The sequence below is a fragment of the Aptenodytes patagonicus genome, chromosome 3 (genome assembly GCF_965638725.1).
Source record: "Aptenodytes patagonicus chromosome 3, bAptPat1.pri.cur, whole genome shotgun sequence".
Classification (NCBI taxonomy): domain Eukaryota; kingdom Metazoa; phylum Chordata; class Aves; order Sphenisciformes; family Spheniscidae; genus Aptenodytes; species Aptenodytes patagonicus.
The window spans coordinates 34,344,226-34,358,637 of NC_134951.1; the positions used below are offsets into that span (position 1 = coordinate 34,344,226).

At 34.9% G+C, this 14,412-nt stretch overlaps 1 protein-coding gene across 5 annotated transcripts in view; it reads left to right on the forward strand.

The window, feature by feature from the left end:
- Positions 1 to 14,412, forward strand: part of ADGRB3 (adhesion G protein-coupled receptor B3) — a 489,817-nt gene that overhangs the window by 246,652 nt on the left and 228,753 nt on the right. For all 5 annotated transcript variants that reach the window (XM_076332999.1, XM_076333002.1, XM_076333003.1 and 2 more), the window contains exons 10-12: positions 1,765 to 1,959; positions 8,477 to 8,545; positions 13,482 to 13,590. In XM_076332999.1, coding sequence (XP_076189114.1) covers positions 1,765 to 1,959; positions 8,477 to 8,545; positions 13,482 to 13,590 — 373 coding nt within the window. The remainder of the gene's footprint in view (positions 1 to 1,764; positions 1,960 to 8,476; positions 8,546 to 13,481; positions 13,591 to 14,412) is intronic.

Genomic DNA, 14,412 nt, shown 5'->3' on the forward strand with positions numbered 1-14,412 from the left:
TTACTTATTACAGTATCCTGAAGACTGAGGGAGGTATTTCCACTGAAATATTTGTTAAAAAAAAACAATTAACTGCCTCAGTTCTCCTCACTGAAATTTTTGTTGAAAATATTTGATTGTACAATTATGCTTGTACCTTTGTACTCATGGTATAGAGTAGATTCGTTCTCTGTCCATGCTGCAGCGGGCAGGTGTTCTCCCAAATCTTAAGTATTTCTAGGGTTTGGGCAAGCCTGTTGTGGTCCATAATGATCCCCTGCTGCTATAAAGATGACTTAAGGCCATAGACATAACTTGAAGCAGCCACTTTGCCCAGCCCCAGCTGTGTTACATATATCTAGTTTATCTCAGGACCGGTTGAGAATGTAACCAAAATATGATCCAACAGCATTAAAAAAAACCTATTTAGATTGTATATGTCAGAGGATGATTGCATTTTTTAAATTGCTTTCATGAAAGTTATTTTGAATCCTTTTAATCACTGTATTTTTTATGACATATTCTATCCTTTTATTTGTGAGTTTTTTTAATGAAGGCCCACATACCCACATAAAGTGGCTGGGGAGATCTGGAAGTGACAAAAAGTATCTTTATACTCTTCTTTCCACTCCACCATCACATTGTGTTACATTAGTCATCCTTCCCTCTATATGTCAGTAATAAGGCCAAGTTAAAAAGTAATAGAAGATACATTTACAGAGATGGTGTCAGCATTTTGGTTGCCAGTTGCACAGAATTTTCTCTTCAGCCCCCCTGCTTAGAGTGAGGTCTGTCTCAGGTCATTTATCTTTTCTTTAATTTAGCTTCAATTTGGAAGAACTTGTGTTTGTATGCATAAATTCATATGCATATTTAAAAATAGGTTGTTTAAACCATGCACTCTTTTTCAGCCTTGGCTGGCCTTGTGACATCTTTGTTATACACTATGCATCTTCCTGGGATGCTGAGTCAGCTTTAAGAATTAATCAGATCCACAAGTTTAGCTTCTTATCAGGAGGATTTTTCTACCAGCACATGCGTTTCAGATTACCTTTATCACTAGCCCTGTACAGAGCTGCTGGAAAAGCTACCACTAAAGTATACTCTCTTGGCTGATACACAGGAACAATTCATAATTTCATTTGCATTTCTTGAAAAAAACCACAAGATTGTTCCAAATTAGCACCTTTGTGTTGTTAGTTCTACAGAAGAGAGCACCATAATCAGCTTCCACATAAACCATAACTCTTGTATTGACTAGCCAAGCTGAGCTGGCAGAGATGAAGGGTATACTTTCCTATAGTAAACTAGATTATAACAAGGACTGCCTTGACATTTACCCCTTTCAGAGCTCTTGGTTGTTTAATGAGTGGCAACAGTGGTTGTACAGCTGTTCCTCTGAAGAAGACCAGTTCCTTGCTACATCATGGCAGTAGATTATAGCCACAGTCCAGCCCGTTCCTTGCTACATCATGGCAGTAGATTATAGCCACAGTCCAGCCCATGGAGTTCCTTTGAAAACATGGATGTTGAGAAACTATTGGTGTCCAAAGAGAAGCAAATGGGTGAAACATGACAACTTCAGAATCTTTCAGTATAAAATCCATGATTCTCTGATAAATATAATAATTCTTTCATCATAGTCTACTATTTTGTCTTCTCTTTAACAGGATGAACTTTGTTATAATGGCTTTAATATTTAATATTTTTGGCTGTATTTAGAATTTATCATACCTTTTTCTCAGTAAAGTAGGTTCTGATATTCGTTTTGTTCTTCTGGTACAGATTAAAGAGCACCTCGCCAAGGGACAGAGGATGTTGGCTGGTGATGGCATGTCCCAAGTAACCAAGACACTATTGGATTTAACTCAGAGGAAAAATTTTTATGCAGGGGACCTTCTGATTTCTGTGGAAATTCTCAGAAATGTTACAGACACATTTAAAAGAGCAAGTTATATTCCTGCATCTGATGGGGTGCAGGTAAGAGAAAAATTGTAAGAAGGGTAATGTTTCGATTGATGGAGTTTATGTCGGTATACTGCATGTCACCTATTTTATTCACTGAGGAAACTAAATCTTCTGAATGATAGACATAAACATTGTTCACATAAAGCTAAGATACGAGTGTAAAATAGGAAAAAACTGAACTACATTTAATGAGACAAATATCCAAAACAACGCAGCGAGTGAAAAATGTAAAATTTTTTCTTTGTAACATTTATTTCAGTATCTTTCTCTTTCAAGGTTTGATTTGACTGGTAAGGATGTCTTGGTATTTTTTTGCACTAAGCAAACCACTAGTGTTTGTTCTAGCTCATTTCAGTTCAAAATCTAACCACAGTGTTTAGTTATGTAATTCTGGCATTGCTTCTTCAGTTCAAATAAAAAAAGCTCATTAAAAGTGGACAGGAGTGATGGATAGTACATTTGATATGAATTTTCTATTTCACGTGTTAGATTAACTCTTCTTGTGCAAGAGGCCAATTAAAATACTGTTAGAGCTAAAAACACTGTAATTATTTCTACATAATGGGCTGCACAACTCATTGTGTAATGTTCATTAAAATAAATATTTCACAGGACTTCTAGATCAGGATATTGGTTTCATCTGTATCTGAGAATTTTAGACACTTTTCAAAGACTGTAGTTGTACTGAAAAAGAATACTAAGAAGGTAGATGCATATATTATTTATGAAAAAGAGGCTCATGATCATTCATAAATTACTAATGAAGTTATTAATGCAGGTCATGTGTATATATTTGTTTGTGTGAAGGTGAGCATAGATTATAAATACACTTTGGAATATATGCATGCAGATAAATGTAGGTATCTTGGAAAAGACAATTTTTCCAGAGTTAAGTTTTCAAGAGCTTCCTATTATATTTTCAGTTTTCTTGTTTTTCTATGGACAAAGAAAAATTAACTTCCATAATAAAACCAACATTTCTTGTGTTGGCCTGTAGCCAGCTGAAAGTAATATTTTTTGAACAGTGCTTTTCAAAAAGTATTTTGGTTGGACAATTTTTTTTTTTTTTAATTGAATGAGAGTCAATATATTTTCCTACTTTCACTAAGTTTTGCTGTTAAACAGGGTGTTATTTACTGAAAATTTTTCATGCATTTAACAATCTGATAGCCCAGTGTGACTTCTTCATGGTTCACAGGTACTACAGAAATCTTTGGTAGAACCAGCCTTGAGAAACTGCTTGGCACAAGTGATTTTGTTCATGGGCTTAGCAGATCAGTTCATTTGCAGTTTACATAGATTAGAGAGAATTTGATTCTTTTCACACTAATGACTGTGCCAAAAGTTCTGTTCACTTTGGCAATGTAGAGCTGTTTCCAAAATTCATAACAGTATTCTGGCAGAACTTGGCAAAATGATTAGCAATATTATAATAATTTTTTATTAACCATTTTGAAGTGAAGAAATGAGAAAAGGCAAAAACCAGTAAGCCATATTGTGAAGGAAATAAGGAAGGATTTCTCAAACCAAAGAAATAACTGTATTTCAGGATTTAGATGCCTAAATACCAAGAGCTCTTAAATCCCAGCTGAAAAAAAGACACTGAAACTCAAAAAAAAAGTAAAAAATATTTAACAAATTGCAAGCTAAGGTAAAATCCAAAACCCAATGTATAGTGTTCAGGAAAGTAAGTGAAATCAGAATTAAGTATATGTTTTGCACAGGGGATGTATTAAGCAATGTTCCTGTTACTGACTTCTGATGATATAAAATGAAATCCTCTCTCAGTAACCTCAGTTTAAATTTTACTGTCAATTTCTGAGAAACCAGGATTTTCCCATATGTAAACATATGTCATATGCTACCATACTTTGGAGGATTGTATTTAATTTTTATTTTCACTATCACATATTTTCATACTTTCTAGTCCATAATCAAAGTAAGTGACAAAAAGGTGAAAATGAAATTAATTTGCACAAAAGTACCAAGATTCTTCTTCCTGAGGAAGCTCTGTGTGGTGTTCTAATTCCATTCTATTTTTTGCACTAGATAGAGAGTAGAATTTCTTAGGTGTTGGGTTTTCGTTTTAAAAAAATTCTCCGAAAAGCATGAGTGAGATTTAAAATTTATCATTTTGCATGATGTCAGAAAAGTAGATTATGAATTACGGGTAATAGTATTTTTTAAGTTCCATACAAAAACAACACTTCCACTTCCATTAAAACTGAGAAAGGAAAAGCATATATGTCTATTTGTTTCTTATACTTGCCATCCATCTGGATAGTCCCTCAACTGTCTATAATCTCTGGCTTATATCCAGTATTAATATTCATGAATAGTGCAAAAGATGTGATTCAGAGACTCCATAACAAAAAGAATGAACAGAAAAGTGAGATCAAATTTGTAAATTTCAGGCTAATTACTCAAAATGAAGATGCCACTACCTGATGTGCTGCATAGAAAATGCCACTTGTTTAGGCAGACAGACATCAAGAGCAAAACAAAGCTTCTAAAGTATGCATGTCTAGTGCCAAGTTATTTATTATATGACTGTTTTTCTTTTTGCATATTTTAACCTTTTTTGCAATAATTTTTTGTATACGTTACATATACAGTGTCAGGAAGAAAAATAACCATGTATGAGGCAGTTAAACAATATGGGAGGTATCCTGCACCAGTGACTGAAAACAGCAGTACACTAGCAGAAATAGCAGAAGACAAGAGTCATGCAATTATTCTACAAGCAAGGACTTTCTCTTAATATGGGAACTACTTTAAAATACACTGTGTAGGTACACTGAGGCTATGAGATGGCCACTGTGTTATTACTTGTGTAAGAAGGATTCTACCTGGGAGATAATTAAATTTTAAATAAGCATAATATAAGCAACATTTTGGAACACTTCCCAGAATTGGTCTAAGAGTGCTTGAACTACCTCCTAAGGACAAGATGGCAGGAAAGGAACTACCTTTCAGGACAGGATGGCAGAGTTGCACAATCCTGAGATCCAGTGACCAACAGGAAACAGGGTTTCTCCCCAAAGAAGTTAGAGCAGTATAATCCCATTTATATTAGCCAGAAGGACCGTTGCTGTCAGTCAGACATTAACAGGATTGCCCAATGCTTTTCTCCCCCCACCTTCCCCCTCCCACACACACACTCCCTATGCTGAAGTCCGAAAGTAGGGGTCACTTAAGGCTATCCATTAATTCCTCCTAGGAAGGAATTCTTCTCTAGCTGTATAAAAGGATTTATGACAGCTTTATGCCTGCAGAGAGGGTCAAAGAATTTAGACTGGAACAGAGAACTGCAGCCAATGTATTACAGAAGAAAAAGATTGAAAGGAAGGAAATTAAATTAGGAAAACATAATTGTCCATTCCTGACTATAACTGACATTATCCTCAAAAACGCCTGGGCAAAAATAAAGGACTTACTTAAAAATTTGGCTCTGGCTGTCACAACATTTTCTATAGTGGCCAGTTCAGTAATATGTAAGCCCTGCCATGAAAGGAAGGAGCTTGATTCTACAAGGGGGTCCAGTGTTTACTGCAGTAGTACCATCAGATCACATCCATAATGCTTCTAAAATTTAGCCTTCATACCTGTCAATCATTTTACTAAAGAGCAATGTTGTTTCTTGCAGCATTAATGCAATGAACAAGAGAATAGTCAAAGTAGGTGAAAGACTTTTTAACCCTTATTCGCCTGTCATATTTTTGGAGTGCATCTCATATCTATTCATTATTGAAGCAGCAAAGCCATTTAATGGTCTCTCTGTTTAATTCACAAAGCACTGGTATTGCTGACTGAAAAATCTTCATACATGTCAGCCTCTACTGCTACCATAAATATGACATCAACCAGGGATAGAAATAGAGAAAAAAAAGATCTCAATAAGCAAGATATTCTTGTCACTAGGTTCATATACATCATTTATGGTTCATTGGCAAGTACAAAGTATATATTAAATCAGTTATTGCTCATCTTTTGTTTGTGCTTGAGTCTAGGATTATTCATAAGTTTTTCACATATATTTCTGTTAATTATTGGTCATTTTAATGCTTTCATGTAACTAAAATAAACATACAATTTAATGAACACATAACATTATTAGCAAAACCATGTAATTTATCATCGTGCAAGAAACATTTATAACTCCTGAGTGTTTTTCAGGCAATCTATGCTATTCTCAGCTAGATCTCATTACACAGACATGGATACTTTTGCAATTAAGATTTAGACTGTTTCTGCAGGGGAATCAGTGGCTGCAATGTAGTGCAAAACTAGCTTTGAACCGTCTCCTTAGTATGATAAATTATCCCACACTGAGCTCCGTGCTGCTGCAGCTAGACTGCTGGCTGGCACCCTAACAAGTTCAAGTTAGCTAAAATTTCTGTCCACTACATCTCCACAGTATCACACTGGAAGAGCGCAGAAATATAATGCTTTAAAAACTGTTTTCCTCAGGCAAAATCCCCCTACAGCCGACTACCTAGTAGAACTCTTTGCCAAAATCATAATGTCCTAGAGTAGATGTGGTTATAGTGCCATGAAACTGCTTTGGCCAGTATAGTTTATTTTACTTCAGGGACCGATAAGGCTGTACATTTTTCCTAGTTGAAATTGCATTTACAAAATTATGATTTGCCAACCTGGTTAAACTGGCAAATCCTTTGTAATGAATACTAAATGTAACTCTTTTCATTATGCTTTATTTTGCTACTGAATACCTGAAAGAGATGAAATGTATTCTGGGTATATAAGCAATACGTAGCTACATTTTCCTCTTCTTATCTTCAGCTTGACTGGAAATTTCCCATCTCTATCGCTGTAAATTGGATCAAACCATGAGAACATTTTTGTTTTATGTCCTGTCTTTAATCCCCATCATCCTGTCCCAAAGCATACTTGTCATTTTCACAGGAGCTTGCTGAGCCATTTCCTTTCTTGTCATGAAGTTTTGTGTTACTGAAGCTTATGGATATTGTGCTACTGACTTCAATGAGAGAAGAATTGTGCCCTCATTAATGTACAGGATTATTTTGCTCAAGTTCACCAAAGTGTCAGTCACCTCTATGTTAAATTTGCCAAGTTAAAGCAATTTTTATCTGTGTAAATTTTATGGTTAGTATAATTAACTTCCTAATGATGAGGCAAAGATGGATCTTCTCAGTTGTCAAGTAGTTAGTGTTAGGACTAGATTAAACTGGTAAAAATGTTTTTTATGTAAAAATAGTTTTCCTGTAAAAATAGTTTTCACAAGTTTTATCCAATTTTGTATCCTACAGTTTTTTTACTTATATGGTTGTGAGACACCTAAAATGTCTGTGATATCTCATATTTTGAAATTAACATCTTTTCAAGCATAACCACAGTATCCATAGTTCACTAAGGTTGGAAGTTATTTCCGCTCTCATTTCAGTCACTGTGCAGTCGAATGCTTTGTACTTTCATTAATAGTGAGTTAAAATTACTTCTTACTTAAACCTTATTTAAGCCTTATTTATCCCCCCAAAATGTCTAAAAAGTAAGCGCAGGTGAGGGAACGACCATTAGTCTGAGTTCCAATAGTGTCCTATGTTGGTATTCCACTTACTTAAAGATTTTTTAGAGGTTGTGAGGACCTTAATTGCACTCCTCAGCTAAGGTCAGTGGAAACTACATGTATTTTTTATGAAGGAACAGATAAATTACAATTGGCAGGCTGCAGACAAAATTGACATTCTGCACAAAAAGTGACACAGAGCTGAGAACAGACTCTGCACAAATTCTTAGCTTTTAAAGATGAAGAAGTTGGGAATACAAATTGGTAGAGAGAGAAGACAAAATTAGAAAGGAAAGTTCTCCACAAACGCTTGGAAGAGTGATTTTTAAAATGTGTGGTTTAAAAGCTAAATGCCCTGGCTTTAATTTGTTTTTTCCTTATAGTTAAATGAATAGGAGAATCAGATAAAGAAATTAACAGTTTAAGGTCAAAGAAACAGAAATTAATTATTCCTTTTCTGTTGAAATAACTAAAAGGACAGAGGGATATGTGACTTTTTAAAAGTAAGATGCACCTGGTTTCACACAGCATTTGCCAATAAAATACCATTGTATGTCCTATTTATGGTCATTAAGGATCATTTTCACATTTTGAATAGAAACTAGTGGCCTGGTCTTAGTGTACTTTGTTTATTTGCAAAATATATAGCTGTCTAGTTTCTGGAATTAGAGCAATTTGAAAATAGAACACCATCACATTTAGAAGTTTAGCAAGTTTAAAACGGTTCTTATTTTATACCAAGCAGTAGTATGGAACCTGATTATATGGCCAGAAATGAACAATCAACCATAAAATATATGTGCCCTTTTATCAGTCTAATATATTATTTTGTTATCTCATCTCTTCCACTGACAGAATATAGGCTGCAGAACTGCATCTGTAATAGAGAAAGGAAAACTTTCTTAATGTCAACTTAAGGATATGACTGTTTATGTCATTGAAAGTCATTTTACTTTGTCTTTTATTTAATTGGTTTTTCAGAACTTCTTTCAAATCATTAGTAACCTCTTAGATGAAGAAAACAAAGAGAAATGGGAAGATGCGCAACAGGTAAGATTTGCATTTTTTAACTCATCAATTTAAAAAATTGGAAACTATGCATGTTATGACATCCACTGTGTCAGAAGCCACACATTATTTCAGTAAGTCATGACAAAGTGGAATGTATGGTTTCAAAAATCAGGTCAAACATACACCCTCCTGTAGGTGAAAGGAAATCCTATGTGAGACAATATTTTGGAAATAACTGATCCTTTTCAAAAAGGAGTAATTCCAGGACCCATTGACAAATTCCTTAGATTAAAATTATATTAAGAATATAAGGCACTTCTCTTAATGAACAGATTTTTATTGCATTCCATGGGATTATTCATTATGTCTTTACTTTTCATGTTGAAATGAAGTATATACGAAAGCTGAAAAATGCTACCAAAGGCTAGCTGCAATGATGCTTTTATTAAACAGAACACATCAGAACTCACCTAAAGAGCTCATATGACACCACCAAACAACTTACAGAAATTTAAACAGTAGACCTGTTTTAAAAGGTTGTATTTAGGAGAACAGCTGTGATCCTTAAGACTGACAAATTTCAGGACTAATTTAGATATTATGATAGCACTTTATAAAATAGTAAAGTCTAACAAAAATCATTAATTTATAATAGGAGTTTAAAATTCAAATGAAAACCATTTTTTTGGATATAAGTATTTCCTACATGCTTATACCAAGAACATTATAGGGCAATGTTAATATTTATGTTCATGAACATGACCATGAAACTATCAAATTTATTCATATACAAATAACAGTGACAATGGGGATGAACAGAAAATTACATACAAAGAAAAAATTATGGAGGTAGTCAAAGGCAGAGAAACATTTCTATATGAAGAATGATTAAACAAAGCAAGATATTTCAGTATGAAAAAGAGTTAACTGCACTTACGTGCAATAGAAGCTTTTAAAATCAGGAGTGGATTGGAGAATGTGATGCGGGAATGATTAATCTATTCACTTGTGCTTCTTGTAAAATAAAGAACATCAAATAGTGGCAGATTCAGAATGAATACTAGGAGATACATTTTTTACAGAAGGTCAGGTTGCATAAGTTCTTGCCGCTGAAAGTACACAAGTTAAAAAAAAAAAAATTAATGAAAGAAAAGTCAGTATAGGACTGTTCATGGAAAGATCCCTTTTTTGTTTAAGGAAGTCCTTTGGCAAAAAAGTGCTAAAGACTGCGCAAGAATCCCAAACGAAGTATCACTATGTGCATGCCCCTTTATACTCTTCCTTAGACATCTATTTGCCACTGTCAAAGACAATAAAATGGCTTACACAGATCTTTGGTCTGCTCTTGTATGGTCATTGCCAGTGTGCTATATAGGTACTTGAAATTTGTTCACTTTTAATGTGGTTCTTAATAAATCACTAGGTGTTTGAGGGTCTTTGAAGCTATTTAACTTTGGTTTTGTAAGTTCATCTTTATAATATGACTAAGAAAGGGAAGATCAGGACTTTTTGCTACCAGTTCAAACCTTGCAGTAAACATATGATGCTGCAGTTGACCCATTGTAATTTAGCCAGGAATCGTATTTTTCTTTTGTTGTTTTTCTGTTCCTCTGTGTAAGAGCCAGCTACAAAAATAGACAAAGTATGTCATTTTCCTTAGTGGTGGTGGATGGAAGCAGAAAAATCACATGCATGTGGGCATTTTCCATAAACAGCACCAAGATTAGGGAACCAATATTAAGCAGCTATTTTAACCCCGCTAATGAACAGACAGAATACCACTCCTTATGTTATCAGCCTTGTCATCTTCTACCTCCACCCTGCCTGCTTACCCATGCCATGTCCACCATCTGTCCCACAAAGATCAGGAGTTGACAGTACCTAAGGGTAAATGGTGAGAATGTGGAGGTAAAAGAGGGAACAACAAATCTCCAGTTCCCTCCCCTCATTGCTGCTGGTAGAAGAAGTGGTCTTGAAAAAGGGAAAGGAGACAAGTTATTTCTACTTTTTCGTAGCTCCTTGTCTGTGCCTGGTAATTCATTGTCTCGCAGACCTGAGTACAGCACCGGTAGGCGGGCAGGAACACAAGCAAGCACCAAGATGAGCTGAATGCAGGAGTAGCAGGGCCATAGCTGCCTGGTGAAAAAGCTAGGGAATTCACTAAATCTTAGAATCCTGAGCTATGGCACCGGAAGAAACCTGGTCTTGTTACTGTTCTTGGGCAGTTACACAAGCAGTCTCAAAGAAACTATTGAAGCAAGCAGCTCTTCATACGAGCTAAGAAGGGTGAGCTGGGCTCCTAAGTACTCCTAAGAGTCTTTTTTTCTTCCACTACTGAAAAAAAAAGCTTTCCTATACAAAATATTTTTTTCTATCGTATTTTGGATAAAACGCTGAAATGTTATGGTTAAATAGAATTGGATTTTAAAACAGAAACAATATTATTTGATATTACTACATCCTGTGTGAAGACTTTTTTAGTTTTTATGTTAAAATCAAGGTAGGAATTGAACTTGAAAGGAACATGTACAAGTCATTATGTGCTGTGAATACAACCTAGTGCAAACACTATTGACTCATTAGAAAAGAGTAAAGGTGATTCTGTTTCCGGTTCAGCCACTCTGACTCTTTTTTTGTAATGAAACATTGCAAACCAAGGAGCAGTCTAACCAACTTCTTTTGTCAGCTTGCATGGTTTTCTTGAACTCCACAGCTACTGTTAACATAGATCTCTTAGCCTGTTTTCTGGATTCTTTGCTGGAAAGAAAATCTTACTCACTGTCAGCAAATTGCTGACTTTCTATCAAGTATACAGCTGCAATGCCTCAGCACATCCTTTTTTCTGGATTAAATGCCAGCAGTTGATACCATTAATTACAGGTTATATAGCATTCAGATAAGCAGCACTCACTTTAATACTTGCCTTTTCTTAAGAGCTGATGTAAAGCACTGCACACAGGAAACCACTTCAAGTCCACAATGCGTTCAGTGTATACTGGTGTTTCAAAACACAGGAGCTATTCTGCATATTCTTCATCACCATCTGCTGGCATCCTATTGATTAACCAGTACTTCAGATATATAAAGACGAAGAGTACCTCTATAACACTGACTGTTCAACAGTTTCTGCTAAAGTTATTACTATAAAATTTTATGTGTAAGAACTAAGGTGAAAAAATCTTTTCACTGAAATTTATCCTTAGTACATAATCTGCGAGTGTGTGTGCTATGAATGAGATGAATGCAAAAGCTACACTTACTACCTCAGTAACCCATCATTAGGAAAACAGAAGTTAAGTCTCCTTCACCTGAAGCAGCATTTACAACCTGTTAGGATCATAAATGTCACAACAAATTCTTCATAAAAATTGTATTGCTGGCCTGCCTTTTATAAAAAGATCCATGTAGAAAGCAAAGCACATTGTGAAATTCTCTATCCTGAACTAAGCAGCTATGGATCTAGACAGATAAAGCAAGATGAAGATGGAGCACAGCATGCTGGAATTTATAGTCTCTATAGGCATTTTTCAGAGTCTGTAGTCCCAGTAGTGGAAAGAACGGGTTGAATGTTGCTCATAAAGTGAAATCTGGACATCTCACCGATATGAAGAAAAAAGCACTGTGAACAGGTCTTCCATTCTTTTTCTATTGCAAAATACTGTATTACTGAAAATTGTCCTGTTCATAACAGGCCATAACAACCAAAAATTATTTTTAATGTGTGTGATATAAGCAGAATTTTTAAGCTTATTAATAACTGGTTTGACCTTTAATGCGGTTTTGATGATGCATCATTATTGTTGAATATAACAATTTTTAATGTTTTTGTAATCATAGTACATTACAGCTTTGCAAATAAATTATATTTATTGGAAATGTGCTAGTTCTTACCATTTTGAAAGTCATACTGAGAGGCTACATTAGCAATTCAAAGGCTATGCAGTTTATTTTAGTTTACTGTGTCCAGTTCTGGGCTCCCCAGTACAATGGAATGACATCATGGAATGAGTCCAGTGAAGAGCCATGAAGATCTTTAGGGGACAGGAGCATCTGATATGCAAGGAGAGGCTGAAAGAGCTGACACTATTTTGCTTGGAAAAGAGAAAGTTTAGTGGGGATCCTGTCAATGTTAAAAAATCCTGAGGGGGGAGAGTAAAGAAGACTGAGCCAAACTCTTCTCAGTGGTGTCCAGTGACAGGACAAGAACCAAGGGGCAAAAATTAAAGTACAGCAAATTCCATTTAAATATAAGAAAAACCTTTCCACTGTGAGAGTGATTGAATGCTAGAATATGTTGTGCAGAGAGGCTCTGGGGTCTCCATCCTGGGATATGTTCAAAATCCAACTGGATGTGGTCCTGGGCAACCTGCTAGAGCTGATCTTGCTCTGAACAGGGGGTTGAACTAGATGATCTCCAGAGGCCACTTCCAACCTCAGCTATCCTGTGATTCTACTACTCCACACCAGCAATGAAAATAGTATTACCAGTAAAAATTTATATTACTTAAATATTGATTAAAGCAACAAAGGTTTATCATGCTGGAGAGACCATGGTAAGATATTCATTCAGCTGTTTGTGTCAATAGTTCTGAAGTTATTGAAGATATCTTCCAGAGGAAGGAAGGATATTTTAATTAGAATTATTCTGGAATATGAAATGCTTTAACCATTAATGAAAGTAATGGCCAGTAAAAATTTTTTTGGTAAGTACAGTGAGTTAGAGCAAACATTCCACAGTTCCAGCGCAAAGCTGATTTCATGTAGCTATATGGGAAGTAGTGTCTGTCCACATGAGGATCTAATGACTAAATGGTTGGTTTACAGTGACAGAAAATATTGGGTATTGAAACATGGGAAGAGCAGTTTGACTGTTAAGTCTCACATTTCATTTGATGGACTTTAGATTTTATTTGAATTTGCTGCTGTAGAGATTTTGATATTATAGTTAACGGCATGTCTGACCTTCTTTTATTAGATCTATCCAGGCTCGGTGGAGTTAATGCAGGTGATTGAAGATTTTATACACATTGTTGGAATGGGAATGATGGACTTTCAGAATTCATACCTAATGACTGGAAATGTAGGTAAGAAATAGGAATTTTTTCTATCAAATTTATGATCTATTGAAATTCAGAAATTGCAAGTATGTACTATAGAGTTGCTGCTTCTATCACAATCCAGATTGGGCTGCTCCTCCTTCTCCGGATTATCTCTGTTGCTTGGTTATCTCCTCTCTGGTTTAACACAGTTGCTATGCCTTACACATTGGACTTCTCCATAATCATATCTCAAGATCTAAATGCAAAGTTTCAGACTCTAAATAAATTTCAGAAAATACTCATCAGAATACTATGAACTGTAGGTATATGTTAGAGCATTTCCAGGATGTACAGTGTTTCAAATGGTAATTTAGAAAATCATGCTAATTAAGATAATAATGATATACTTAATAGCTTGAGAAATGTTAATTTTGTTGACATTATCTTTTTTAATATTCTGTTCTCCCAAAGAACAGTCTTTGCACATTATGGTGTGATAATAATCAGCATAGACAGATAAGCAATAATTAAAAAAAAAATCTATTAGTTGCCAAAATAATTTAAGCCTATGGTTTCTTACATCAGTTTTTTCTATGTGTGACAGTTTCAAAATTTTATTCAAATTTATTTTTCAAACTTTGTTTTTGGCACTGGAGAGTTGCCAGGCAATATAATTACATAATAACAAACATCAAATATGAAGATTTTTAGAAACTGAATTCCACTTATTAGTAGCCATAAATGCTTCTGCAATATCACAGCGTTTTATTAAAAATTCAACCAAAAATTAGTTTGAAAAGCTATTTTCTAAGCATTTTGTCTTTGCTTAGTATCTTCCTTATTTGAATAACTTTCTATAGCTACATT